This window comes from Chlorocebus sabaeus, chromosome 9 (genome assembly GCF_047675955.1).
Source record: "Chlorocebus sabaeus isolate Y175 chromosome 9, mChlSab1.0.hap1, whole genome shotgun sequence".
NCBI classification, from domain to species: Eukaryota; Metazoa; Chordata; class Mammalia; order Primates; family Cercopithecidae; genus Chlorocebus; species Chlorocebus sabaeus.
In genome coordinates, this window is record NC_132912.1 from 78,214,050 (window position 1) to 78,241,908 (window position 27,859).

Sequence of the window (27,859 nt, forward strand, 5' to 3'; positions counted from 1 at the left end):
ATGTGTCACTGCCTGCAAGGGAGTAGGATGGAGATTAGAGACGGAATCACAAAGAGGCCTCTCATTGAGATCAAAGCCTAGCAGTGGCAAAAGCCCTACCCCGATTAAACAAAGACATCTGAGAGTCAAGTGAAAAGCCCTGGACTGGGTGTTCTGGAAGCTTAATATCATGACCACACTGATGATGCCACCCTTCCCCTGCCTCCCTACACCTCAGATGCCAGCTGACATTTTCTTTAATCACATCAGAAAAATAAATGATGTCACCATGGCAGTCCTCTCAAAATAGCAAAGAAGTAAGCCCATGCAAAATGGGCCACATTCAGTATTACATAAGTCTTGACGCTTTGGGGAAAAAAAATCACATTTTCAGGAGTCTGGCTGGGACACAGTGAACTAATGGAAAAAGCACTCAGCAGAGAGACAGAGAAATTGGATTCCAGGTTCAGCTTTGCTACTAAATCTCTATCCTTGGGCAAGTCATTCCCCTGCTCTGGGCCTTATTTTCAGCATGTATAAAATGAGTGTGTTATCCTACAGGAAACAGGGGCAACCTTCTGGTTCTCAAATCAGAAATCACATGGTCTACCCAGAGGCCATCTCTAGCAGCCCTCCCTGATGCCCCTTCAAGGTCACTCTCTTCTGGCCATCAGTGCAAATTCAGCCTTTCCTCCTCATTTCCTCAGTGTGGCCTCTCCACACAGAAAAATCTGTTCTCTAATGTATTACCAACTCGAAACTGTGGCTTATATTGAGGCATTTCTCAAAACTCCCCTTGCATGTTCGTGGGTATCCCTTATTCTTCCTATACAGAGCACAGACACTTTAGGGAAAGACAGCAAGCATTTTATGTTCCCCCTCACACACCTCGCACAGCATTGGGCACATTACTGATGTTCAGTCAGGACTTTTCAACCATATTGCAGAAAAGTATATATGTAAATTCTGTATTACTTTTATTACACTCAAATTTTCCAAACCCCATGGGACCAACTCAGCCAGCAACCTAGCTACTAATTCCATCCTTTCTTGTTAGGGATGCCTTACCGCAATGTTTCCAGGATTGATTTACCTGATCACAGGCAGCACTACCCAACAGCTCTGAATACTCTTCAATAAGTAAATACCTGTTTCACTAGAACTTTTAAGTTACACTGACTTTGTCAAGACAATGAGCAACTTCTCTCCTGGGTTTGCACTCCAAAACCTGCAGATACCTTCTACGGGGATACAATGAGACCGACCAGTATAAAAGTGCAAAATAGTTGACCCTTGAACAATGCAGGGAATTAGGTGAACCAATCTCCTATGCAGTTGAAAATCCAAGTATAATTTTTGACTCTCCAAACACTTAACTCCTAATAGCCTACTGCTGACCAGAAGCCTTACTGAAAACATAAACAAATGATTAACACAGATTTTGTATGTTACATGTGTTACATACCTGATTCTCAAAGTAAGCTAAAGAAAATGTTATTAAGATTATCATAAGGAAAATAAATTTACTACTCATTAAATGGAAATGGATCATTGTAAAGGAGGAGGAGAAAGAGAAAGGTTGGTCTTGCTGTCTCAGTGGTGGCACAGACAATAAAACCTCTGCATTTAAGTGGAACTGCACAGTTCAAACCTGAGTCGTTCAAAGGTCAAGTGTATTCTCCATTCAGACAACCTCCTCCGCTATGAGCATATATGTACAACTTCTGCAATCTGGCTGATTCAGCCTATAGATGGCCTCAGGGCAGAAGCAGCCTTTGGGCCTTTTATTTTAACTTGAAAGAAAGGATTTTAAAAGTTGAAGGAAAAAATCCATAAGCAAAAGAAGCTTATGTGAATTTTAAATAATAGATGTTTACTTTTTTTGAAACCATATCTACTATCTGTGTTTCCCAGGGTCCCTGGAGTGTAAGTCAATTGTGAATGAGACTGTTAACAACCTACTTTCTCTCACAAATGGGCCTAGGGAGCTCATGTGGAAGTGTTTGGCAGGGGCGCACAACTCCTGGTATGGTTCTTGGCAAAATAGGGCCTTCCCTTATCTAAAAGGCCAACTCTTTGGTGGAAGGCACAGCTCTCTGAGGTAGCGGTTAGGATGGAAGAGGCACCCACCGCCCAGCTAGGCAGATGCAGTCAAATCAACCCAGTATTAACAGTGTGACAGGTGGGCAGCTCCTTCTGCATCCCCATTCAGAGGGCAGGGGCGTGGGGGTGGGGAGGCTAGACGCTGCAGACACTGAGGGCGCTGTCCATAGTCCCATTCTTAGACCAAGAGCTCCAGTGTCCTCCCCGGAAACAAGACTCTTTCAGTCCCATTTTATGTACAGAAAGAGTGACTATTTTAGACCTGAATATAGAAACTGATGGGACTGGCCCAAATGAATGTTTCAAAAAAATGAAGACTTGGTTTATGTTTAAAACTTTAAGGCAATTTCCCTGCACTTTTATTTAAAATACTTTTTCTTTTTTTTTAAATATCATTGCTTTTATCTATTGGTCCAAAAATGACATATAAAAATCACCTTGTGGCCGGGCACGGTGGCTTATGATTGTAATCTCAGCACTTCGGTGGCTTACGACTGTAATCTTCAGTAGATCACCTGAGGTCAGGAGTTCAAGACCAGCCTGGCCAACATGGCAAAACCCCGTCTCTACTAAAAATACAAAAAAATAGCTGGGTGCAGTGGTGGGTGCCTGTAACCCCAACTACTTGGGAGGCTGAGGCAGAATTGCTTGAACCTGGGAGGCAGAGGTTGCAGTGAGCCAAGATCATACCATTGCACTCCAGCCTGGGTGACAGAGTGAAACTCTGTCTCAAAAAAAAAAATCAACTCGTAATTTATCCTCAGGTATACTCACAAAAATGTGAACAAACATGTATGGGGATAATAACCAAGGCACTATTTTTAATACTGGGAAAATGGAATAAAACTATGTATTCATCAATAGCAAACTGGTTAAATGGATCATGATGCATCCATACCATGGAATACTACACAACAGTCAAAAAGAGTAGTATAGTTCTATAGTTAGTAAACAAAAGATGCCTGAAATCTATTATATTAAAAACGAAAATAATTCAATGTGTAAGCGGCAGAACAGTATGTGTCACGATTTCATTTAGAAAAAATGGAATCTGTGTGTGTACAATTGTAGGCACACAGGAAAGGTCTGGAAGGACATTTACGGAACTTAACAGTGGCTGTCTCTGAAGGATAGGATAGGATGTGCTTGGATTGGAGAAGCTATTTTTACACATATAATTCTGTCCTATTCAAGTTTTTCCATGTATTAGTTTTTCAGCTGGTGCTCAGGTGGCAGATTTGGATTAACCATAACATGTAACTGACCCATGCATAGCCCACTGTTATTTAGTCAGATATGTTTAACAATTAAGCATTTTTGAACCCATCACTCCAGGCAACTACTACTCCAGATCTCATGTTCATTATTACTTGTGTAATTAATAAGTAAAATACAATAAATAAATAAGTTCAAAAAATTAATTTGGTTGCCTTTTAAACTCACTGCTCTTGAATGAAGCAAAAATTTTCAAATTTAATTCTAGGTCTCTCTTAACGCATAGAGTAACCACATCTGCCCTTGTTTCAACAGCACGGTGCAGGTCACCCTGGTGGCCATTAATGGGTCTAGACACTAACTTCCCACCAGGAAACACCAGAAACCGAAAGGGAAACATTTTTCATTAGAGATTATTTCCCTAGGAGCAAAGCAAGTCAGAGGCTGATTCAAATTCATCCTAACTACGTAATTTAAAAAATCTCTCGCCTGAACGAAAAATGTCTAGGCTTCCCTTCAAGGTAGAATGTAAGCATTTACGTGATAGCAAGTAAGATCTCTTTAATCTATGGAGTGTCTCAGGAAGTTTTAATTATTACATTTTAAGAGACAACACAAAATAGAAGAGTACCAGAGGGCAAAGAAAGGATGACATTAAATCAATCTCTATAATAGAACTCAAATTATTTGGAAACCTACCTTCTAGGATGTTATACTCCATCAATTTTAATGTCCTTTGATTCCATGAATTTCTAAGCCTCTATTTAAAACGAAATCTGACATTCTGCATTTGAGAAATACACTGACTTGTTATGTATACTTTTCTAGTTTGGGTTAAATTTATACTTACTGATAAGGAAATGCTTCTCTAAGTATGATGATTTCTCAAGCAATAGCTTCTATGATCTACAACTTGTGAAAACCAATCTCAACTCTTTGCAAGTGGGCAACACTTAATCTGATATATGTCATTTTCCAAAAAGTCAAGTCTCAAACTTAAATCATAGAAGTACAACAATATCAGAAAGTCTTTCCTCTAGGTTTCCTAATGTCTGCTTCTCCCAAATATAAATTAAATTAAATGGATTCTCAGCTACTAACATTTAATTAATCTGGGCAGATAATACAACATGGCAAATAAACCAAACTTATTTATACTGGAGGAATGTTTTTGAACTTAAGACAGCATCTTGCCCTACTGACTTTATAATACAGAAACTGTCAAGAAGATGAGCTCACTCAGCTCACTCTTTCTGCCTTCCCATTCAACTCACCCTTGCACGCCATTTGGTGCTAGGAATGGATCCCCCGCCATGGCTAGGCTATGCTAGTCTTCTCTCTAAAAACATTATCTGTAGTTTACAAATTCCCAGCTGAGAAGGAATTAGATATTTGACTTTGTTGCTGGGTTGCAGACCATGCACACAGAGGGTAAATGATATCAAAGCCCTTTGCCTCCTGGATCAACTATATCAATAAGAAATGCAATCAAGGCACCTGCAAATAGCAAAAATCAACCTTGCTTAGCATTTGTTTGTACGGGGATTGGGGTGCTGCTTAAAGCAATGGGGTTAGCATCCCCTGTCAGCAGCACTTACTCTTCTTTCCTAAGAAGCTCCTCCTCTGATTCTGTCAGGCGTTGCCTCAGTGCAGCTATCATTTCCACGGCCACGTCCACCTGTCTGTTCAGGGCCCGCTCTCGTCTCTGAACTTCCTGCTTTTTCTGAGTCAGTTGCACAAAAGCTGCCCGAACTTCCAATAGTTCCGCAGTTTTCTGGGCCAACTCTTTGGTGAGTTTATCAATTCTCTTCTCAATGGTCCTATCCACAGCCTCAACCATTCGATTGAATTTTTCTCTGACATGTGCCTCGAAAGAAGCTTTAGTGTCTGAGGTGGGCAGTCCGGGACCGGACCGTGGCCCATCCAGCGAGTCTGCACGGAGGTCCATGGCAGTGTAGGTCTGCACATAGGACACAGGCCTCTCTGCCACCACCTCAAATGGCTTCCTGTCCTTGGAATGTTCATGTGAAATGCTGTACAAGTTAACATAGCTCGGTTTCTGCTTTACCACGTTGCCACTGCTCTGCAGTTTTCCTGGTTTCAGGAGTTCTGAGGAAGTGACTAGGTCTGTGTCTTTGAGGGATGGAAAGACACTGCATTTTGTCAAGAGGGTTCTTTCTTCGTAGCTGTGACTGAACTCCAGATGGGCCCTCAAGGATGACAAGCTTCTAAATCTGGTATGGTCTCCACACCTCGGGCAGCGGAATGGCAGGCACACAGCAACATTCTCAAAGGACTCCTGCCAGGGATATCTGCTTTCCTCAAAAGCCTTCTGTTGCATTACTCTAAAAGTCCTGGGAGGGGGAAAATAGGTAGTTTACATGTCTGCTGAAAGGCACACTACTAAAATGATTGCTACTTATCTCCATGACAGCAGAGGTTTTTTGGTTTCAAGTGACTTTTGCATAGAATATTTCATGTTGCAATTAAAACCTACAGCCCATGGGCCAAATCCATCCACATCAATTTCTGCATTATTTACTGCTGCTGTATCAATTTCTGTATTATTTATTGTAAACCAAAATGGCAGTGGTAACTGAGACTGAGATTCTGCTCCTAAAAGCTAAAATATTTACTGCTTTTACAGAAAAAGTTTGCCATCTCCTACCTAGAATCAAAAAGGTGAGTAACATCCCCTCTTCACAGATGAGAACACTGGAGCAAGGAAGTAAAGCCATTAATCCAAGGTCAGATGGAAAGTGGTAGATCCAGAAGTGGAATTCAAGTTTCCTGCCCTCCTGAATTTGGCACACTAAATGCAAAACCGTGTCCCATTTTAAGGATACAATCCGAGATGCGTGAACACAAGAATATATGAAAACTCACATGAATTGTCAAAATGGGTCCTAAGACAGCAAGCTCGGGACCTATCCTCAAGCACAGGAAAGATTACTCAAGCCATGCACAGTGGCATTAAGCCTACAATCAGCTGAACATTTTTCACCCTGAAATTTTTGCCATTTTTTCCTTCAAGTATTGCTGTGATGACATAAACCAAAGTGCTTATCATAACAATAATAGACTTCATACGTGAGTTTTCCTGAAACCTGGGGACCCAATGTGTCAAATACCATTTGACATAAGTGGGGCCATGGCCAAGATTTTTATTATCATAGAGGGTTCTGGATGGATTTGTCTTGTCTCAGATGCTATTTTATATGACAACCTCTAGGGATGGTCAATGTGTGAACCAGGTAGGTATCAGCATACTCTCTTAATAACAGGAAGTTCTGGTTTCCTTGTAGGAATTTATTATCTTCACCCTAGCAACAGATGACTGTTGGCAACCCAATTCTGCAAGCAGTGCATATCTTCTATTCTTCCATGAATGGTTTCTACTTAAATGTAACAAGCATTGGACCCAAAATGAGGGAGCCCAGCTGGGGTCTTTGGGTGAAAAGAATCCTCAACCTCTTCAAAAGCAGAGGTGCAAATAGTCCCCAGGTAGCGAGGCGGGCAAGGCTTCTAGGTGAAGCCTTTGGCCCCCAGAGAGGGTAACCTCTCCCTGTGCTGGGTACACCAGGGTGTTTAACCACTGGTTTTCTGGGAATGAGATGCAAACCCTGGCTCAGCACAGGGCCAAAGACGCTGGCAAGAGGTAAAGAAAGGGGAAGTCAGGATTCTAGGGGGGCAATGGGAAAAGGGTGGCATTTTGGATGGGAAAATGGGTAATCACACACTTCAGAGCACGCAGGCTTTTATGGGCCCAGGGGAAACCCCAGTCCACGGGGCTCACGGAACAGCCCTAAGTGACTCTGCCAGAGAAGGGCAGGCTGGCAATGACCCTGCCCCGGGGTCCCAGCTCTCCCCGCCCCCGCTCCGCTGCGTGCCAGCCCACGGGTGCCAGAGTGGATTCGTGTGCACACGAGTTCCTGCTGGTCGGGGCCGGGAAGCCGGCTCTCCCAACTCCCCGCCATGCTGCGGGCTCAGGGACCCCCTCCCCAGCCCTGGCTACCCCGGTCGGTCCCCTCCGCCGAGCCGCGGGCGCAGATAGCCGGCGGCCGCCTCTTACCCGACTTGTTGCTGCTGCTGCAGCCGCCGCCGCCGGTGCTGATGCTGCGGGAGCTAAGCGGTTTTCAGCAGAGCCGTAAATCAGACTGAGCCGGGCCGGCTCCCACCCCACGCCGCACCTCCGCGCCGGGACCGGCGGCGTCCAGGGCGGAGCGAGGCGCGGCTAGCCAGCGGGGGCGGCGCTCGCGGGCACCGGGGGCACCGCGCCGGGGGTGCGAGGGTTCCGGAACGCCGCGGCCCAGGGCTGCCACCTCCGCGGGAAACACCCTTGCTCTGCCCAGCTGGCGGGAGCATCATCTGCCCGCCCGCCACCAGCCGGGAGCCCGATCCGACTCAGGATTACACTGACATCACTGCGAGAAATGCTGGGATCATTCCCCGGGGGAGGGAAGGGAAGACGCGTGTCAGCCTCGCTGTCGCGGCGCTTTCTGCAGGCCCTGGCAAGGTTTTTGCACTTAGGGGGAGCGGGAGAGTGTGGATGAGGATACAGCATAGCTGGGCATCTTCTTTGAAAATCTGCCAGTTGGAAGGCCCGGTTATTTAATTAGGACCTCTTCATCCCTAGCAGCGGGGCGAGAATGTCCCAAAATAACTAACCCAGAGAGTACACTCCAGCCTTCCTAGGCAAGTGTCCTGAGGCTACGTTAACGGGCAAAACTAAATCTAGTAAAGTGCAGGGATTATGAACAAACAAAGCAACAAGATCCCCTCACCTACACCCCCATCTCTGAGGAGGACGCCCCCTTTCCCTGGAGAAAAGATTCGTCCTCCTAAAGAGAGAATGCCCTGAAGAGAAGACGGCAAATCTTCCTTCTGAAGGACTCTGATGCCTCAGCTTGCTGGGTTTTCGCTTTTCTCTCTCTTATTTTATTTTTTTTTTTAATCTGTTTTGGTTTGCCCCTACTGTAACTCCTGAAATGTGAAACCAAGATAAAAGTTACTTTTGGGTTTTCTTGTTCAAAGAAGATATTCTGTTCATCTGTAGACAGTTAATGCATCCTCTTGACTCCTCGGGGTGTCTTCTCAAGGCTTACTGTTACTCATTTCAACACCTGATTTTATTTTAACTGTTAAGAGCGCAACAGTTATCTTAGTTGAGATTTTGTTTTGTTTCTGACAAATGAAAACAAATGAATTGCTTTGTTTTTCACAGATGAATTATCACATCAAATGCAATGGAGATCCCAAGCTCTAGCATCAGACTTGGTTCAAATCCTGGCTCTAGGGCCTGGGTCGAGTAACTAGACTTTTCTGTTCCTTCGATTCCTCGTCTACGAAATGAAGATAATCAGGACCTACGTCTTAATATAGCGGTGGATCGAATGCGCTGATGATGATGGAGTTTTGTAAAAACGCTACCTGACCGGGACACACGCTGATAGCTGTTATCGTTGTTGCTACTTCATTTATAATAATTATTAATTCCATAAGAAAGGGGCCTGCACACCCTTAAAAAGCAGGAAGGAGAAGAGGAATTAATATGTACTAACTTCCACATAAATGGAGATAGGCTAGTGTGCTGGGGTGTGTTTGCTTTGAAAATATTATATTTCATTGAAGTTACTTTTTGACTCGCTCTCAAGACTATTCCAAGAATCAATTCATTTAGTAAAAACTAAAAGTCTGAAAGGTACACACATTGGAGTGGCAAGTTATCTCGGTCATCATGGGAGGCGCCTGCAGGTTAAGCTCTCACACCTGCTGCCTTCATGGCAAAACACAGCTAAAGCGTGCTCTGGAGAGGAAAAGGTTTCCGGTTCAGACTCCTCCCTTCCTTTTTTTTTTTTTTTTTTTTTTTTTGAGACAGAGTCTTGCTCTGTTGCCCAGGCTGGAGTGCAGTGGCATGATCTCAGCTCACTGCAACCGCTGCCTCTCAGGTTCAAGCGATTATCCTGCCTCAACCTCCCTAGTAGCTGGGATTACAGGTGCCTGCCACCACCCGGCCAATTTTTGTATTTTCAGTAGAGATGGGGTTTTGCCTTGTTGGCCAGGCTGGTCTTGAACTCCTGACCTCAGGTGATCTACTGGCCTCAGCCTCCCAAAGTGCTGGGATCACAGGTGTGAGCTACCGCGCCTGGCCAGCTCCTCCCATTTCTTAGCTGCTACTCCTTTTTTTGTCCTAAGTTCCTCCCCTTTTAAATGAGAGAATGGAGATTTTCAAAGTCCTTTTCTCACCCTAAAAATATCATAAAATATTATCAAATAATTGTGAAGAGGTTATTCATGCAGGGCCTAAAGCTGAGTATTGTGGGAAATTCAACTTTGGTCAACAGGCATTTAGGACCTTAAGTGGTTCTCAGAGTGTCACTTGTGTATACCACCAATTACCTCATTTAATCTTTGGACACCTGTGAGGTAGGGCGGACCTTGTGCACTCAGTTTCAGCCATCTTGGCATCCCTTTACTGAACAGCCCTGCTTCTTCCCGTCTCTGGGGCCTCTTTATCAGGTAATGCCTACTCATCCCTCAGAGTTCATCCTAAGTATGCCCTCTTTGAGGAGGTCTTCCCTGACACTCCTGGACAAGGTTAGTGCATACTAGGAAAATTTATCACGACAGGATTTGTCACAGTAATTCTGTGTGCTGGGTTATGGGTGTAGTTGTCTCTCTAATATTTATGTCCACTGTTAAATTGTTAGCAATGTGAGTCAGGGACCCTGTCTGTCTGACTCTCCAATATATTCCCAGGACTTAGCACAGTGCTGATCAAAGTGCTCAAAAAATATTTGTTAAAAGAATGAATAATGAACAAATAAATCCCCTTTCTACATAGGAGGAAACAGGCCCAAAGAAGTTAAGTAACTTTCTCAAGATCACAAACATAGAAAGCATTAGAGCCAGGATGGCAAACCCTGGGCTTTTAACTACTGTACTCGTTGGCTTTCCAGTTTTTGATGAAGAAAATAAAGTTCTAGGAAGTAAAGTGACTTGCCTAAAGTCATATAAGTAATAAATAATAAAATCAAGATTAGAGTTCATGTCTTCTAACACTGATGTTTTTCTATGGCACATTATGCTGTTTTACTCTGCCCTCCAGGCACTTACAACTAGTGGGATGGTAACAAGGCATATATATATAAACATATATATATATAAAAAAACATATATATATATATATATATATATATATATGGTTAAAGGAATTAAATGGGAAGTGTCTGTAGGGCCTGACATCATGCCTGGCACATAGTAGATGTTCAATAAATGTTTGCTGAATTATTAATGATCATATCTCTCACCTGTAGAGTAATTACAATGGATCTTACTATACTAAACATTTATGCACATATCCAGAGTTTCTCAAAGTCGGACCTATGGAGCTGGTCAAAATGCAGATGTCTGGAACCTTGACCAGGCGTGGAATCTGCAGGTGTGGATCTTGAAGATCTGCATTTTCACCTATCTCCCCAGGTGACTCTCATGACCACTGTAGTTTGAGAAACACTCCGTTGTTACATTAACCAACGAGGCAGACATTGGCAGCCCTTTATGCACAAGACAGAATGCTACTGGAGATGTGATGAATAGAGCTAAAGGTCATTCCACTAAGAAGCATGAGAGGTAGTAAGAATTTGAAGCTAATTCTGACTCCAAAAGCCTGGGCTCTTTCTGTCATGACTGTGAAAGGAAGGGTGGTGGAGAGGAAAAGAGATGGGCAGAAAGGAAGAGTAAGTAGGAAAAGAGACAGAGGAAGAGGCAGAAAGGAAGCGAAGAAGGAGGGGAGGAAGGTCAAATGATTAATATAGAATACAGATTTCCTTGAGATGGGAAACAGCCCGTCAGGCTGGGGTGGTTGGAGAATCCCTGCTGAAAGACCTAGGAATTGAATGGAGATTTTTGAGTTGTCTTTCCTCTCCATTTATTAAATAACATTCACCCATTGTGGCCAGAAGGGCTGCCTTTCAAACACAGGTTTGAAAGGTTTGAACCAAATAGGCTGTTTAAATTTTTTGATCCATTTATTAAATATGTTGATTACATTTGCCAAAAAACAGCCTTATGGGGACTGAACACAGACCCTCTAAGATTTGAATAAGTGCCCCAGATAAAAGGTCTGCAAGGGGAACCCAGAGTCAGATTCCTGCTACTTTTTCCATGTCTGCAGCAAACATCTGTGTGCAGAAGGAACCGCCTGGAATGCAGAGCTAATAAGTGGCCTAAACATCAGACACAGTCCTTTGGAATCAGACAAATCATTTCTCACACAGAGTGTCAGGTAATTATGAAAATCCAGAGCTACACCACTTCCCAAGAAGGATGTGATAAACTTGCTCCACACTGACTTTTAAGTACTGACTTTAAGTAACAGCTCAGTTCTCAGCTGTTAGGTTTTCCAGCTCCCTCATGCAACTAATTGCATATATGTATTCATTCTGACTTTCAACAAGTATTATGGTATGCCTACTGTGTGCCAGTACAAATAACTTGCATCATTTAAGCTTCAGAGTCAGAGCTGTAATCTGGCTTTAAAGCCTTCACCAGAATACTCAACTAGAAAACTCTATTTCTATTAAATTTCGTTGTCATGGCAACCACCAAGCAACACCATGGAGAGTGCCTTAAATCCCACAGCAGTCTGTTAGCCGGAGTGAATCTGCAGGGAGTAGGGCTTCTATAGGGGCTAAAAATAGAAAACTTACAGCAAGGTAAACCCCCCACCTAGGAAGAGCAGTGTTACTTGTTCCCTTAGTGGGGTCAAACATGAACCAAATGAGAGAATGGGCTAATTTTCTACTTTGCAGGTTTCTCCAGCCCACTGCCTGAACTAAGAATGTGCAGATCCAAGATCTAATACCCTAATTAGTTGTGTGAATTTTTATTCAAGCTGGGCAACATCTCTGGGCTTCATGTCTTCATTTGTAAAAAGCAGGAGCTGGAATGAACTAAGGACTTTCCAGTACCACAATCCCAGTTGTTAGTCCAGTTAATGCATTCGTCATTTCTGGCCAGACACCGTGGCTCACGCCTATAATCCCAGCACTTTGGGAGTCCGAGACAGGTAGATCACTTGAGGCTGAGAGTTCGAGACCAGCCTGGCCAACATGGTGAATCTCCATCTCTACTAAAAATACAAAAATTAGCTGGGACATGGTGGTGCACAGTTGTAGTCCCAGCTACTCAGGAGGCTGAGGCATGAGAATCACTTGAGCCTGGGAGGTAGAGGTTGTGGTGAGCCAAGATCATGCCACTGAACTCCAGCCTGGGTGATAGAGCGAGACTGTTTAAAAAAAAAAAAAAAAATTCTCATTTGTCATTTCCTTGCTAGCATGGATTGTGTGGCTGGAGAAGAGGGCATGGAAGGCAGTCATGGTGGTGGTGGAGAAGTTTGTCAATAGGTAATTGGTCAAAATTGTTAGGTATTGTCTTAGTCCATTTGTGTTGCTATAAAGGAATACCTGAGTCTGGGTAATTTACAAAGAAAAGAGGTTTATTTGGCTCACGGTTCTGCAGGCTGTACAAGAAGCACATCTGCTTCTGTGGAGTGACTTGGGTTACTTCCACTCATGGCAGAAGTGAACAGGAACCAGTGTGTGCAGAGATCACATGATGGGCAGGTTGGAGGGGCAGAGAAGGTGCCAGATTCATAGAGTGAGAACTCACTCATTTTCTGAAGGAGGGCACCAAGTGGTTTATGAAAGATCTGCTCCATGACCCAGACACCTCCCAGTAGGCCCCACCACTGACACTAGGGATCAGATTTTAACATTTGCTGGGGCCAAACTGTATCCAAAACATAACAAATGTCAGCTACTCTTGTAATAACAACTGACAAGTATTAAGTCCTTATTATGTGCAAAGGATGATTCTCAATGGTTTCCACATGATATGCCATTTAACTTTCCTAATAAAGCTAGGAGAAAGGTGTTACTTGTATTCCTCTTTCATAAATGAGTAAACTGAGTCATAGAGAAGTAATTAGGTAATTTTTAAAGAGACAGTAAGTTATACAGCTAGGATTTGAACCCAGCCTATCTAAATGAAGAACCTATGTGCTTTGCCATTATTCTGTTGTATCTTTAGTGCCTAGATCCTTGCCTGGCATCTTGGGGACCCTCAAAAACTAATGGTTGAACATGCAATAAATGACTGATGTTCAGAAGGTTTTCAGTGCTTATCATTTACAAATTTTAAAGCCCTTTCCTTTCTTGATAGTTTATAATGTGAAGAGAAATCTTTGGCACACCTTCCCTAAGCAAAGTGGTTGTGGGAGAGCTAGAAAGCCTGTTGCTATGGAATAAAAGATACAGAAAAAAGATACAGTTAAAATATGAAGATTGCTAAATAATTAGTTAGAATTATGTAATTACATGAAGAATAAATTATGAAACTGATGCTCTGTCAAAATAGGGTCCGTTTTCTGGGACCAAAATACATAGGCATTTTTATTCTACTATTTTGGGTGAGAATTACATTGTTTTTAGCAGCAGAGAGTGAAAAGAGAGCCCTTGTAACTATAGGAAAGAGAAACTGAACTTGCAAATAAAATATACATAGACTTTTCTCCTGTATATAAAGAAAACACATGGTGTACACAAAATCCTAGTGAAACAGCTAACTCGACAGTATAATATGAATCATTTTTTAACATTTATACCCAAATGCAGATAACTGAATGTTAATTGGAGTAATTTTTACCCTTTATTGGCTTGTAGGAATAATTTTTCTGATTACAAAAAAAGAAGTATCTTCTCCTTCACCCCCAATCAGTACAGGAGTGGTTTCCTAGTTTATTCTAAGAGATGTATTTTACTAGGCAGCTCATAGCTAAGATTTTAAGTGAGTTTAAAAGGTAACGTCTTTGGATTATCTTTATTTTTGGGTGAAAATAAGTGGTGTTCTTCAGTCTCTACCTTCTAGTCTAACTCCCATATAACAATGAGTTGTTAGATTATTTTAAACTTTTTATTGGAAACTAACATACATACACAAAGTTTTCATATCATGAGTCCCAGTGAACTTTTACAACTGGACACACTCATGTAACCAGCATCCAGATCAAAAAACAGAGCAAGTTTCTGTTTCCCAGAACACTCCTGTGTATTGCTATCAAGTATTTACCCCTCCCCTTAAAAGTACCATCATCTTGACTTCTAATAGCATAGATTAGGGTAGATTAGGCTTGCCTCTGTGTATTTTGAATAAATGGAATCCTATTGTATATATTCTTTTGTGTCTGACTTTTGTTCAACATTATGTTTATGAGATTCATCCATATTGTTGTATGTAGTTGTAGTTTGTTCATTCTTATTGCTGTATAGTATTTCATTATGTGAATATGTCCCATTTATTTATACATGATGCTAATGATGAAAATTTGGGTAGTTTCCAGTTTAGCATTATTGTGAAAATTGATAGGAAAATTCTCGTGAGTCATTGAATATATAAACAGATAACTGCCAGATCATATATAAAAACAGAACGCTGACCTACATTGGTAGCCCGCGTTCCAGTATGCTGAATCACAACTTTTGTAGTAATTGGCCCCAAAGTGGCCACAAGTTGACCTTAACTATCAGTTTCCCTAATTTTTCCGCCTATTTATAACTCAGGACCAACCAGAGAAAGCCAAGTATGCTTATCTAAAAGATCAAATAGTATGCCCCACTTATACTTAGCCCGCCTCCAGCTTCTCCATTTGAGCAACCTCTAGTTGGGTCATGGTCAAATCCTTCTCTTTTTTCCATTATAAAGCTTTCCTGGTCCTCACCTGCCTTTGAGTCTCAGCCAAACGCAAGTGAGGGTGGCTGACTCCCTTGCTAGAGCAAGCTCTGGATAAAGAGCCTTTGCTTCTTCTTGTCTGCATGATCTTCATTTATTTCCACATAAATATGTGTCTTTTGGTGAGCATGTGTACATATCTCTGTGGTGTATATACCCAGGAGTGAAATTGCTAGGTCATAAAATGTGCATATATTTAATTTTGGTAGATAATGCCTAATAGTATTCAAAAATGTTATACCAATTTTCAATCCTACCAGCAATATATAAGAACTCCAAATGCTGCATAATCTCTAAAATTCTTGAAACTTTCTGACTTTAATTTAGCATTCTTATAGGTGAGCAGTAGTGTCTCACTGTGGTTTAATTTATGTGGTCTTGATGGCTAATGAAGTGGAAGCCACTTTTCACATGTGTTTTTGATGTTTGCATATCCTCTTGTAAAGTGTTCAGATCCTTTATTTTTTCTCTTGTTGTCTATATTATTTCTATTTATTAACATTTTCTATGTATTCTATATATGAGTCCTTTGTCAGATATACATATGGGAATCCTCCCTTTAAGGTTAGTGCCTTTTATATCTTGTTTAAGAAACCTTTACCTACTCCAAGGTCATGAAGTTGTCTTCCTATTTCTCCTCTAAAAGCTTTATTGTTTTATTTTTCATATTTATATCTGTAATCCATATGGAATTTTGAGCAATGGTATAGAAAGGGGTCCAGATACATTTTTCTCATATATCTCATTAATCTAGCAATGTTTATTGAAAATAGGATTCTTTCACCCACTGTATTGTGGCCTTCATCTTGAATTAGGTGGCCATGCAGGCGTGCATTCTCTGATATAGGGTGTTGGTTAGAATACCCTTGGCCCTTTGAATTTCCATATAAATTTTAGAATCAGTCTGTCAACTTCTGCCAAAAAAGAAAAGAAAAGAAAATCCTGATAGGGTTTGGACTGGGATAGTGTTGAGTTTATAGATTGATTTGGGAAGAATTGATGGTTTTACAGTATTGAGTTTCTAAATATTAAAAGTTTATGTCTAAGTTTAGTTTTTCTCAAGGATTTTTATAATTTTCAGTGTTGGGGTATTGAAAATCTTTTGATAGAATTGTTCCTACATAGTTTATATTTTGATGATATTATAAATAGCATGTTATAAAATATAATTTTCTATTTGTGGATGGTATGTAGAAATATAACTGATTTTTAAATAATGAAATTGTATTAAGCAGCATTGTTGATTCAATTATTAGACCAAATAGTTTATTCTTTTGAATTTTCTTGGCATATGCTAATTATGTCTACAAATAATGAAGCTTTACTGCTTCCTTTGAAATCCTAATTAAAAAAAAAAAATACTGCAATGGCTGGGACCTCCAGTAAAATGTTGAATGTAAGTAGCAATAGCTGGCATCCCTGACTCATTCACAATCTTAGAAGTAACATTTTCAGTATTTCACCCTGTATATGATGTTTGCTATTGGGTTTTTATAATGTTCTTTATTTGTTTAAGAAAGTACCACTTATTCCTGGTTTGCCAAGAGTTTTTCAAAATATAAGCAGAGGGGGGGCAAATGTTGTCAATTAATTTCTCTGCATCTATCAAGATGTTCATATAACTTTTCTCCTTTTTTATTTTAAAGTGATTGTGTTATTTTATTTTATTTTATTTTATTTTATTTTATTTTATTTTTATTTTTATTTTGAGATGGAGTATCACTCTGTCACCCAGGCCGGAGTGCAGTGGCGATCATCTCTGCTCACTGCAAGCTCCACCTCCCAGGGTTCCCGCCATTCTCCTGGCTCAGCCTCCCGAGTAGCTGGGACTACAGGCGCCCGCCACCACGCCCAGCTAATTTTTGTGTTTTTAGTAGAGACGGGGTTTCACTGTGTTAGCCAGGATGCTCTGGATCTCCTGACCTTGTGATCCACCCATCTTAGCCTCCCAAAGTGCTGGGATTACAGGTGCGAGCCACCGCACCCGGCCCGTGATTGTGTTAATTTTTCAATGTCAAACCAAGATTGTGTTCCAAAGGGAAGTTTGGTGTATATAACATACATACACACACACACACACATATAAAAAATATCCAGATTCAGTAGTTTAATATGTTGATAAAGATTTTTAAACTATGTTTATGTGAGATTTGTCTGTAATTCTCTTTCTTAGAATATACTTGTCAGGTTTTGGAATTGGGTTGTACTCGTCTCATAAAAGATACATGAGAGAAACAGTTGTCTCTGTTTTATGGAAGGGTTTATGCAAGATTTGTGTTATTACTTCTTTAAATTTTATGCAAGATTTGCATTGTTACTTCTTTAAATGTTCACAAGAATTTACCAGTAGAGTCATTGTGACTCTAGAGTTTTCCTTAGGGGAGATTTTTAAATAGTGGATTAAATATCTTTAATAGATATTGAGTTATTCAGATTTTCTACTGCTCATAGCTTTGGTAAGTTGTATTTTTCTGCGAATTCATTTGTGTCACCCAAATTGTCAAATTAATTGGTGCTAAATTAAAATATTATTTTATTATCTTTCTTTTCTCTATTGGATCTGCACTAATGTCCCTTATTTATTCCTGATAATGGTAATTTGTGCCATGTTCCCTTTTTCTTAAACAGTCTTGCTCTGGGCTTATACATTTTATTAATCCTTACAAATACTCAACTGTCGGTATTGCTGATATTATTAATTATATGTTTGTTTTGCCTTTCACTGATTTCTGCTTTAACTTTTTCTTTTCTCTACTGCCCTTAAATTTAATTTGTTTCTCTTTTTTTAGCTTCTTGAGATTGAAAGTTAAATGATTAACTTCTGTCTGTCTTCTTTCCTCATACATGCATTTAAAGCAGTGTATTTCTGCTTATGCACAGCTTTAGCTGAATCCCGTAATTTTTTATATGTTGTATCTTCATTATGATTTAGTCAAAATTTTTCTAATTTCCATTTTTATTTATTTATGTATCGATGGTTTATTTGAAAGTTTATTGTTTAATTATCAAACAGTTGGCATCATTCTAGTTACTTTTTGTTATTTTTTCTGCCTTGATGCTGTTTTGGAAAGATAGCACACTGTGAATGATTCTAATTTTTTCAAATTTACTAAGTCTTTTATTATGATTTTGGCAAAAGATCTATTTGCACTTGAGAAGAAGGTTCATTGTTTGATGCAGTATTTTGTATAAGCCAAATTGCTCAATCGTGTTGTTTTATGTTTCTAGATTTTTTTCTAGACTATTTTATAAGCTTCTTTTAATTCAACCAATTTTTGCCTTAACATTTATCTTAGTTTGGGCTGCCATAACAAAATATGATAAAGTGTGTAGCTTATTAATAACAAATGTATTTCTCATAGTTCTGTATATGGGAAGTTCAAGATCAAGGCACTCACAGATTTGGTGTCTGGTAAGGGCCCACTTCTTCATAAATAACACCTTTTCTCTCTGTTCTCATATGATGGAAGTGGCAAAGGGGCTCTCTGCGCCTCTTTCACAAGGGCACTAATATCATTCATGAGGGCTCTGCTTTTATGAACTAATCACCTCTGTAAGGCCCCACCCCCAACTATCACATTTGTGATTAGGTTTCCACAAATAAATTTTAGGGGGGAAATAAACATTTCAACCATAGTAATATTTGACGCTCTGTTATGAAGTTTATAGAGAGTTGGGATGTGATTGCCTCCTGCTAAAATGGCCCTTTTATGTTTATGAAATCTCCATCTCCATAGTAATTATTTTTGCATTAAATCTACTTTGTCTAATTTTAGTGATGTTCATCAACTTATGACGAGATGACATCCTGAGAAACCCATTCTAACTTGAAAATTGATATTTTGATTTGATAATCAAAAATGCATTTAATGCATCTAACCTACTGAACTTCATGGCTTAGCCAGGCCTGCCTTAAACATGTTCAGAACACTTACATTAGCCTGCAGTTGGGCAAAATCATCTGGCAGCACAGAACACTGTAGGGTATGGTTATCTACTCTCGTGACCATATGGCTGACTGGGAGCTGCAGCTCACTGCTGCTGCCCAGCATCGCAAGGGTTTCATACTGCATATCACTAGCCCAGGAAAACATCAAAATTCAAAATACAGTTTCTACTGAATGTTTATAACTTTTGCACCATTGTAAAGTGAAACAAAAAATAAGCTCAACCATCATCTTCAGGAACCGTCTATATAGGCACACCATCTTCCTTTTGTTTTGTATTTGCATGGTGTATTAGTCAAGGTTCTCTAGCGAGATATCCCACCATTCTATGAAACCAACTCCTTCCGGATGATAGGAGACATGGTAAGAATAGTGAATTCCATGAGCATAAGCCCATTTTTGTACTTCTTTGTCTGTGAAGTGAGTTCCTTGATCAGAAGCAACAGGATGTAGAATATTATAACAGTGGATAAGGCATTCAGTAAGTCCATGGATGATAGTTTTGGCAGAAGCATCATGTGCCACACAACATACATAGAAACATATGAAAGGGGATTAGGGGAATTGGCTCACATGATTATGGAAGCTGAGAAGTTCTATGACAGGCTGTCTGTAAGCTGGAGACCCAGGATACCAGTAACATGGCTCTCTCCAAGTCCAGAAGTCTCAGAACCAGGGACGCTTGTGGTGTAATTTTCAGGCCAAGGCAAAGGACCTGAGAACCTGGCAAGCAGTTGATGTAAGTTGTGCAGTCTTAAGGCCAGAGAGCCTGCAGTTCTGATATCCAAGGGCAGGAGGAGGAGAGTGTCCCAGCTCCAGGAAAAAGATTAAGGAGATTCCATCCTTTCCTTTTTTGTTCTATCCAGGCCCCCAGCTGATTGGATGGTGCACGTACACGCAGCCACTTTGAGGGCAGATCTTCCCTACTCAGACCACTGAGTCACATGGCAGTCTCCTCTGGAAACACCCTCACAGACACACCCAGAAGTGATGATTTACCAGTTCTCTAGGTATTCCCTAATACAGTCAAGTTGACATCTAAAATAAACCATGACAAGTCCAGCGTTTGTTAACTTGGTAGCCATATGCATACCCTTGAACCATACTTAATCTGCAAATAAGGATAATAAAAAGGAATAATTCCACCTAACATGATAAAATCATCCTATGTACAACCATAAATGCACTAATCTCTGCCCAGAAGAGGAGGTAAAGTCCTTGGATGATGTTTACTTTTCTCCTAATGTAACTTAAATACTACTATGTAAAATTAACAATACTTAAAGACTTATGTAAAGTTAATATATCTTATGTTACATGAAAAAGGAATAAGAAAGGAATGAAAACATGTATTTGCTTAATATGTGTATAATATACACAAAGATATTCTTAGCAAAATAAGGAGAAAATACTCATGACAGTTATAGTCCTTGTTCCTGTAACTTGTCACATGGTCATAGCTGGTTTTGATAACTACCTTCTTTTACTATCCCTTCTGTATTCCCTTTGCCTTCAGCAATTTCCTCAGCTGGTTGTGGATATTTACATGGTGAGGTGACACAAACCTTTGTTCCTGAAGGGTCTGGACCATTTATAGTCCTGCCTGTATTGGGTTGCTGTAATTTCCCATTCACTTTAATCACAGGGCATGATAGTAATAAGAGATGCCCTAAAGGATCTCCTATATCCCACCCTTCCTTACCTTCCTAGAGGTAAGGACTACCAATTTACCCTTGGTAGTCTGGATCATTCCTCTAGCCAACATCGTAACTCCCTTAGCCTGTTGACTCAGTCATGAGGAAGTCAAGGTTGCTTGGTGGTAGTCTAAACTTCCAGTTCACTGAAATCAGTGTTGTGTCTCCTGGTGTCAGCATTCCTCACTCTGGAACTAACACCTGTAGACCAGCAGAGCATAAAGTCATGGGAATAGGGAGCAAATATTTTGCCACTGGGTCACTGGGGGTAATGGTGGGTGGTGCCATTCCCATTTTCACCCCTTGATTCTTAGGCCCATGAATCTTGGCTGTGAGAGAAACTGTACCATATAGTGAATGCTGACTTGGGGAATACACACCCTTCTGGAGAACTTTGCCTGAGCCCTGCCAAATATTATAACCTAGCTGGCACTGTAACTGTGACATCAGAAGACCATCCTACTTTTCTGTGAAGCCAACTGCTTCAGGATGATGGGGAACATGGTAAGAACAGTGAGTCCTAAGAGTATGAGCCTTTTCTGTATTTCTTTGTCTATGAAGTGTTCCTTAATCAGAAGCAGTGCTCTCTCTGTGGAATGCCATAAAAGTAGATAAGGCATTCACAGATGGTAGTTTCAGCAGAAGCACTGTGTGCAGGGAAGGCAAATCTATGTCCAGAGTAACTGTCTATTCCAGTAAGCACAAAATGCTTCCCCCCACGATGGAAGCAGTTCAATGTAATCAACCTTCTACCAGAGGGCTGACTGTTTACCCCAGGAAATGATGCCATATTGGAGACTCAGTATTGGTCTCTGCTGTTAGACTGAGCTCTCACAGGTGGCAATAGCCAAGTTGGCCTTAGTGAATGGAAGTCACTTTGCTGAACCCATGCTGATATGGTTTAGCTCTATGTCCCCACCCAAATCTCACCTTGAATTGTAATAATGGTCACATGTCATGGGAGGGACCCAGTGGGAGGTAATTGAATCACGGGGATGGGTTTTCCCCATGCTGTTCTCATGATAGTGAATAAGTCTAACAAGATCTGATGTCTAACAAGATCTTTATAAAGGGGAATTCCCCTGCACATGCTCCCTCTTGCCTGCCTCCATGTAGGACAGATGTGCCTTTGCTTCTCCTTTGCCTTCTGCCATGATTGTGAGGCCTTTCAGCCACGTAGAACTGTGAGTCCACTAAACCTCTTTTCTTTGTAAATTACCCAGTTTCTCGTATGTCTCTATTAGCAGCATGAGAACAGACTAATACACATGCATAACCTCCATCCCTGCCACCATGGCCACTTTGTTCACAGGTCCACTGTGTTATGACAGGAGTGACTGAGGAAAGAGATTGACTAGTATCTACAGAATGGATCGTCCTATTCACCTGATAATTAAAGACCTCTGCTGAGAAGGTTAGCATTCACATAGGACACAAATATTCCCATATTTTTTTGCCCACTCAGATCTAGCCCTATATGTCTTGTTACCGATTTTCCAATCCCCTTCCTTTCAAGTCCCTGACCAACTGGCAAAACTATTGGCTACAACCTGTGTGTCAATATACAATTGCATATATGGCCATTTCTGCTTTCAAACAAAGTGTACAATCAGGTGAAGTTCTGCCCATTGAGAAGAATTTTCTTCACCACTTTTCTTCAGAGATGTCCCAGAGAGGGGATGTAGTGCTACAGCTGTCTCTTCTCGGGTGGTAACTGCATATCATGCAGGACTGTCTATAAACCAGGCCCTGGTCTTCTCCTCCTCTGTCAACTGATCACAGGGTACTTCCCAGGAGGACATGGGTGTAGACTGGGAGAAAAAAGGCTGTGTAGTAAGAATAGAAACCATGAGCTTTTGGGCCACTTCTTCATGTAACATACTTGTGCCTTCAGAACCTGCTCAGGCCCCATCACATACATGCAACTTCGAATTGATGATAGAGTGCTGCTGTGCACACCTAACTTTATGGTTTGGTGGGCCAGATAACACCCAGATAGGTAGCTCTGGTCATGTAGTAACTTGATAACTCATGTTCAAGCATTCTGTTTCTTCTAAAGTACAGTGGCAGGCCAAGAGCTGTCTCTCAACAGGAGAGTAGTTATCTGGGATGATGCCAGGGGCTTGCTTCAAAATGACTAAAGGCCTCCACTACAGTTTACCTATAGGGGTCTGCCAAAGGCTTCAGACAGCATCCCTGTCTGCCACTGACACCTCAAGTACCATTAGATCTACTGGATCATCTGGCCCAAGTGGCAGAGCAGCTTTCATAGCAGCTTGAAGCTCCTGCTGCTCCAGGAGGCTACAGAGCCTTCTCCTGGAGTTCCACTCCAAACTTGCAGTTTTTTTAGTCACTCAATAGATAGACCAGGATAATGCATCCAAATAAGAAATGTATTGCTTCCAAAATCCAAATAAGCCCACTAGGATTGTGCTTCTTTCTTTGTTTTAGGAGGGGCCAAATGAAACAACTTAACCTTCACCTTAGAAGGGATATTTTGACATGCCCCACACCACTGGACCCTAGAAATTTTACTGAAGTAAAAGGCGCCGAATTTTAGTAGAATTAATTTCCCATGGTCTGACACACAAATATGCTACCAGTAAGTCCAGAGTAGTTGCTAGTTCATGCTCACTACTAGGTCCAATCAGCACCGTGTCATCAATGTAATGGACCAGTGTGATATCTTGTGGAAAGGAAATGCAACCAAGATCCTTGCCAACTAAATTATGACATAAGACTAGAGAGTTGATATACCCCCATAGTCTGACAGTGAAGGTGTATTGCTGGCCTTGCCAAATGAAAGCAAACTGCTTCTGATGAGCCTTATGGACAGGTATGGATAAAAACACATTTACAAGATCAATAGCTGCGTACTATTGTTACCAAGAGAAGTGTTAATTGGCTTAAGCAATGGAACCACATCTGGTAGAGCAACTGTAATTGAAGTCACTGCTTGGCTAAGCTTATAATTCGCAGTCATTCTCCAGAATTCATCTGTCTTTACCCAAGCCAAATAGGAGAGTCGAATGAGGATGAATATGCTGCCTTTGCATATTTCCTGTTCTCACAACTTTATGCTCTGCTGGTCTACAGGTCCTAGTTCCAGAGGGAGGAAGGCTGACACAAGGAGACACAATGATTCCATTAAACTGGAAGTTAACACTGTCACCCAGCCACTTTGGGCTCCTGATGCCTCTGAGTCAGCTGGCTAAGAAGGGAATTATGGAATTATGAAATTACGAATTGTGGTAGTCTGGAGTGACTGATCCGGACTACCAAGGAGAAATTGGACTATTACTCCACACTAGAAGTAAAGAAAGTATGCCTGGAATACAAGAGATCTCTTAGGGCATCTCTTAGTACTACCATGGCTTGTAATTAAGGTTGATGGGAAATTACCTAAAATTAACCATCACACATGACATTTTTTTGGTTCTTTTATTGTCTACTTTTCTGTGTCTTTATATTTAAAGCAAGACTTGTGATCACAATATAGTTGTTATTGTTTAATCCAATCTGATCACCATAAGACTTTACTCAGTGTATTTAGATCATTTACAATTAATGTAATTATGGACATTATTAAGTTTATATATACATTTTTGCTATTCATTTTCTATTGGGGTCATGTGTTTTTATGCTTCTTTTTCTATTTTTCTTTCCCTTTTTAGAATGAAAACTTTTTAAATGATTATTTTATTTACATTTTCTATTATCTTGTAATCATATGTCATTAACTATTTATGCAGTTCTCCTAGATACAAAATATATAGCCTTGACTTATAATAAACTATTACAAATTGTTACCTTTACTATTACCTATCTGCCACTTTTGTGAAATTGTTCTACACATAATTTAAACCTCAGATCACATATGACTATTGTTTTATATATTAATGATCATTTATATTTACCATTTAGTTCCTCTTTCTGGTGTTCTTTATTCCCTTCCTGCATTTTTATCTTTCTATTTGGGAATGTTTTCTTTCTGGTTGAAGATATTTATTTAATTTACTTTTAGTGAGGACCTTATATCAAAATATCCCTTAATTTTGTTTGTCTGAAAATATGCATATTTTCCTGTCATTGGTAAAAGATATTTTTTTACTGAATATGGAATTTGAAATTAGTAACCATTTTATTTTAGTTTCCAAAGATTTCATCAATTTTCTTCTAACTTTCATTGTGTAGAGGTTGCTGTGGTATACCACAAAGACTGTCTTTCAAGTATACAGTACTTACTCCTTCTCTTGCCAAGAATATTGCATTCTGATAGCCCAGAGCTTGTGCCCTTCCTAAGAACCACCATTAGATTAATATAATGGCTTGCTCAAGGTTGGGGCAACTCACCAGGGAGAATCCACATTCAATGACTGCTTGATGTAGGTATATAAAATTTGTCCTTAATTCAGGACACATCTGAAAAGCTTTTGCAGTTTTGGAGTTCTCCAGGGGTTTGGCTGGGGTCACTGTTAAACTTTTCCTTCTGCCTAATGTTGGTTTCTTCTTTCCCTCACAGGTATTGTCCCTGCTGACAAGTCCAAATACATTTCTGCATACAAACCCTTATCTGTATTTCCCATCCCCTAATATTGTCCCCATTGATCCTCATCTCTTTGTACTCATAACCTGGTATAGTTACTTTCACATTGAATTAGAGTGGACTTGTGGAAATATAGATTCTACAGAAGTGGTGGTGTTTAACTTCTGAAGATCATAAATGATGTTGCAGCATCCCATTTTCTCTAGGATTTCTCACTGTGAGAGAAGTGAGCCACCAGATAGAGAGGACACTCAAACAGCCTCATGCAGAGGCCACTATAGAAAGGATAAAATATCCAGCACCAATTTGCCAGCTTTGTAAGAGAGCCTTTATAACAAAATCCACAGCCCCAGTCAAGTCTTCAGATGACTGCAGCTCTAGCCTACATCTGGCTGCAATCTCAGGTGAGACCCTGAGCCACAGTGTACCAACCATATTGAAAATGAATCCCTAACCCACAGAAACTAATAAGAATAAAAAATTATTTTTGTTGTTTTGATCCAATATGCTTTGGGATGACTTTTTTGTTTTGTTTTGCACGACAGTAGATAAATACAGATTTTGATAATTGAAAATGAGGTGCCAACATCACAAAAACCTAAAAATATGGTGATAGTTTGGTGGGAAGAGCTGAAAAGACTGTGAGGAAGTTATTAATGGAACCTAAATGTCATTTGGGACATTTAATGGAAACTGCATGTTGTTTATTGAGGATATAAGATGAGAAATTAAATAAAAGTGAAGAAAATGTTATTGCAAGCTGAAAAAAAGAGGACATATTATTGACTGATGGGAAGCTTATTTGTATTGTTGAGTGGGGTAGAATGGAAAATTTTAAATATGCTCAATGAACTGGAAGAATTCGCTAAGAAGATATCAACACAGAGTGTTAAATGTATCGCCTGTCTTCTACTTGCTGCTCATAGTAAAATACAAGAGCAGAAAGAAAAGCTAAAGGAAGAACTGTGAAGAAATTAAAATTGCAGAACATGTTGGGTTTGAAATTAAAATTGTTTCTTATTCCAAGATTTACAGATGGAAAACAATGCTAAAATTAAGAAATGACTTTTAGGCATATATCAATCTAGGGCACGCTCAGGAAAAACATGATCTAAAGATGAAGCAGATGGTATGACTGTAAAATCTTTTGTTCAGAGTGTAAAGAAACCTAAAGCAATGTCTCAGGGAACTGTTTAGTAAGATAAAAAGTCCTATAAGAATTTGAAGGATGCTCTTTGCAGATCTCTGTTAAATGTTGAGGCTTCTAAGCATCTTGGAGACGTTTATTTCAGTAGCCCCAGAGGAAGCCTAAGGTTCAGGAGGGCTTCCAGTAAAGACATTGTGGGTGTGGCTCATCTCTAATGGAGTAAATGCTAATAAGATCCATAGGAGAACCACAAAATTTTAAAAAGTTGTGCTGATGGTAACAGTACATGAACTAAAAGGTATCAAGACGGCACAAAATGGCAAGAGGTGTTTAGACCCCAAATTTCTAGTGTCAAGAAAAAGGCTGAGATAAACTATTCAGCTGTAAATATGTATTATCATTTGTGGAAAAGGAAAGATGATTTAGAGGTGGAACTGAACTAAGAATCCAGAGTGTAGGCCTAAAGTGCCATAGAGAATCATTTCTAGGCAGTAATAGGTTTGAGTCTTAATAAATGAATTGGCAACATGTGCCCAGGTCGATTTCAATATTTCTATGTGCCAGTGAGTCCTGTCTGCCTCTCATTTCCTCCTTTTTTAATGGAAGAGTCCATAGTGGTTATCTTATGCCTGCCTTACCATTGTAATTTGGATATTTGGGAGTGTAAAACTTGCCTCTTTTGTTTACAGGTGTTCAGATCAAGGGAAACTACTCTAAGAGGCTACACTTGAGGAACAACATCCAAGGAGCTTCAACTGCATCTGGGCTTCAGGGTAATGCTGTTGATGATGAGATCTGGGCCTTAGGGTAATGCTATTATATGATAAGTCTTTTGAGATACTTAAGAGGGGGTGAGTTTATTTTGTGTGATGGAAGGATATGAATCATTGAGGATCAAAGAGCAGAGTGTCATAGTCAGCCTACACTGCTCTTTGTTATTCATGCTGTTGGTTAGCACCCTCCCACATGGAATCAAAGCTGATCCACATGGCCAATAGAACACTGGGTTTGATTATGTATGGCTTCTTAGATTATAAAAAGCATTGCAAATTTTTCTTAATTTCTTGGATCATTCTCTATGGTGGAAGCTAGCTGCCATGTCATGAGGACACATAAGGAAGCCTATCCCAAGACCCACATGGACAGGGACCAATAGCTAGCATTAACTTGCTAGCTGATATGATTTGGGGGCTGTGTACCCACCCAAATCTCATCTCGAATTCCCAAGTGTTGTGGGAGGGACCCGGTGGGTGGTAATTGAATCATAGAGGCAAGTCTTTCCCCCTAAGGTGACTCTTGTTACATTTTAGCAAACAGACTGGCAGTATTTGGCCCCTGTGCTAGAGATTTGTGGAACTTGGAACTTGAGAGAGATGATTTAGGGTATTTGGTGGAAGAAATTTCTAAGCAGCAAAGCATTCAAGAGGTGACTTGGGTG

General features: G+C 40.4%; 3 protein-coding genes across 4 annotated transcripts in view; 2 read left to right on the plus strand and 1 right to left on the minus strand.

The window, feature by feature from the left end:
* ZNF365 (zinc finger protein 365) overlaps window positions 1–7,495 on the minus strand; it is a 28,041-nt gene extending 20,546 nt beyond the window's left edge. Inside the window, exons 1-2 of one of the 2 annotated variants that reach the window (XM_007963325.3) lie at window positions 7,370–7,493; window positions 4,896–5,651 (exon numbers count right to left, since the gene is read on the minus strand). In XM_007963325.3, coding sequence (XP_007961516.1) covers window positions 4,896–5,638 — 743 coding nt within the window. In that variant the 5' untranslated portion in view covers window positions 5,639–5,651; window positions 7,370–7,493. Of the gene's footprint in view, window positions 1–4,895; window positions 5,652–7,369 lie in introns of both variants that reach the window. The other variant, XM_007963326.3, reaches the window with a different exon arrangement.
* LOC119627931 (uncharacterized) overlaps window positions 6,699–27,859 on the plus strand; it is a 34,942-nt gene continuing 13,781 nt past the window's right edge. Inside the window, exons 1-3 of the mRNA XM_038009181.2 lie at window positions 6,699–6,955; window positions 25,481–25,678; window positions 27,111–27,194. Of these exons, the coding sequence (XP_037865109.2) occupies window positions 6,907–6,955; window positions 25,481–25,678; window positions 27,111–27,194 (331 nt within the window). The 5' untranslated portion in view covers window positions 6,699–6,906. The remainder of the gene's footprint in view (window positions 6,956–25,480; window positions 25,679–27,110; window positions 27,195–27,859) is intronic.
* Window positions 7,022–10,494, plus strand: LOC140712447 (uncharacterized). The gene is made up of 3 exons (XM_073019511.1): window positions 7,022–7,316; window positions 7,428–7,813; window positions 8,522–10,494. Exons 1-3 carry the CDS (start codon window positions 7,022–7,024, stop codon window positions 8,561–8,563), a joined length of 723 nt encoding a protein of 240 aa, XP_072875612.1. The 3' UTR covers window positions 8,564–10,494.

What these genes read in the sequence shown, in the direction of transcription:
- LOC140712447 (XM_073019511.1), top strand. Translation starts at nt 7,022, where the DNA reads ATGGGTAATCACACACTTCAGAGCACGCAGGCTTTTATGGGCCCAGGG. An exon ending in CCCCAGCCCTGGCTACCCCG is followed by an intron (nt 7,317 to 7,427) that starts GTCGGTCCCCTC and finishes GCGGGAGCTAAG; the next exon opens with CGGTTTTCAGCAGAGCCGTA. An exon ending in TTTCTGCAGGCCCTGGCAAG is followed by an intron (nt 7,814 to 8,521) that starts GTTTTTGCACTT and finishes TGTTTTTCACAG; the next exon opens with ATGAATTATCACATCAAATG.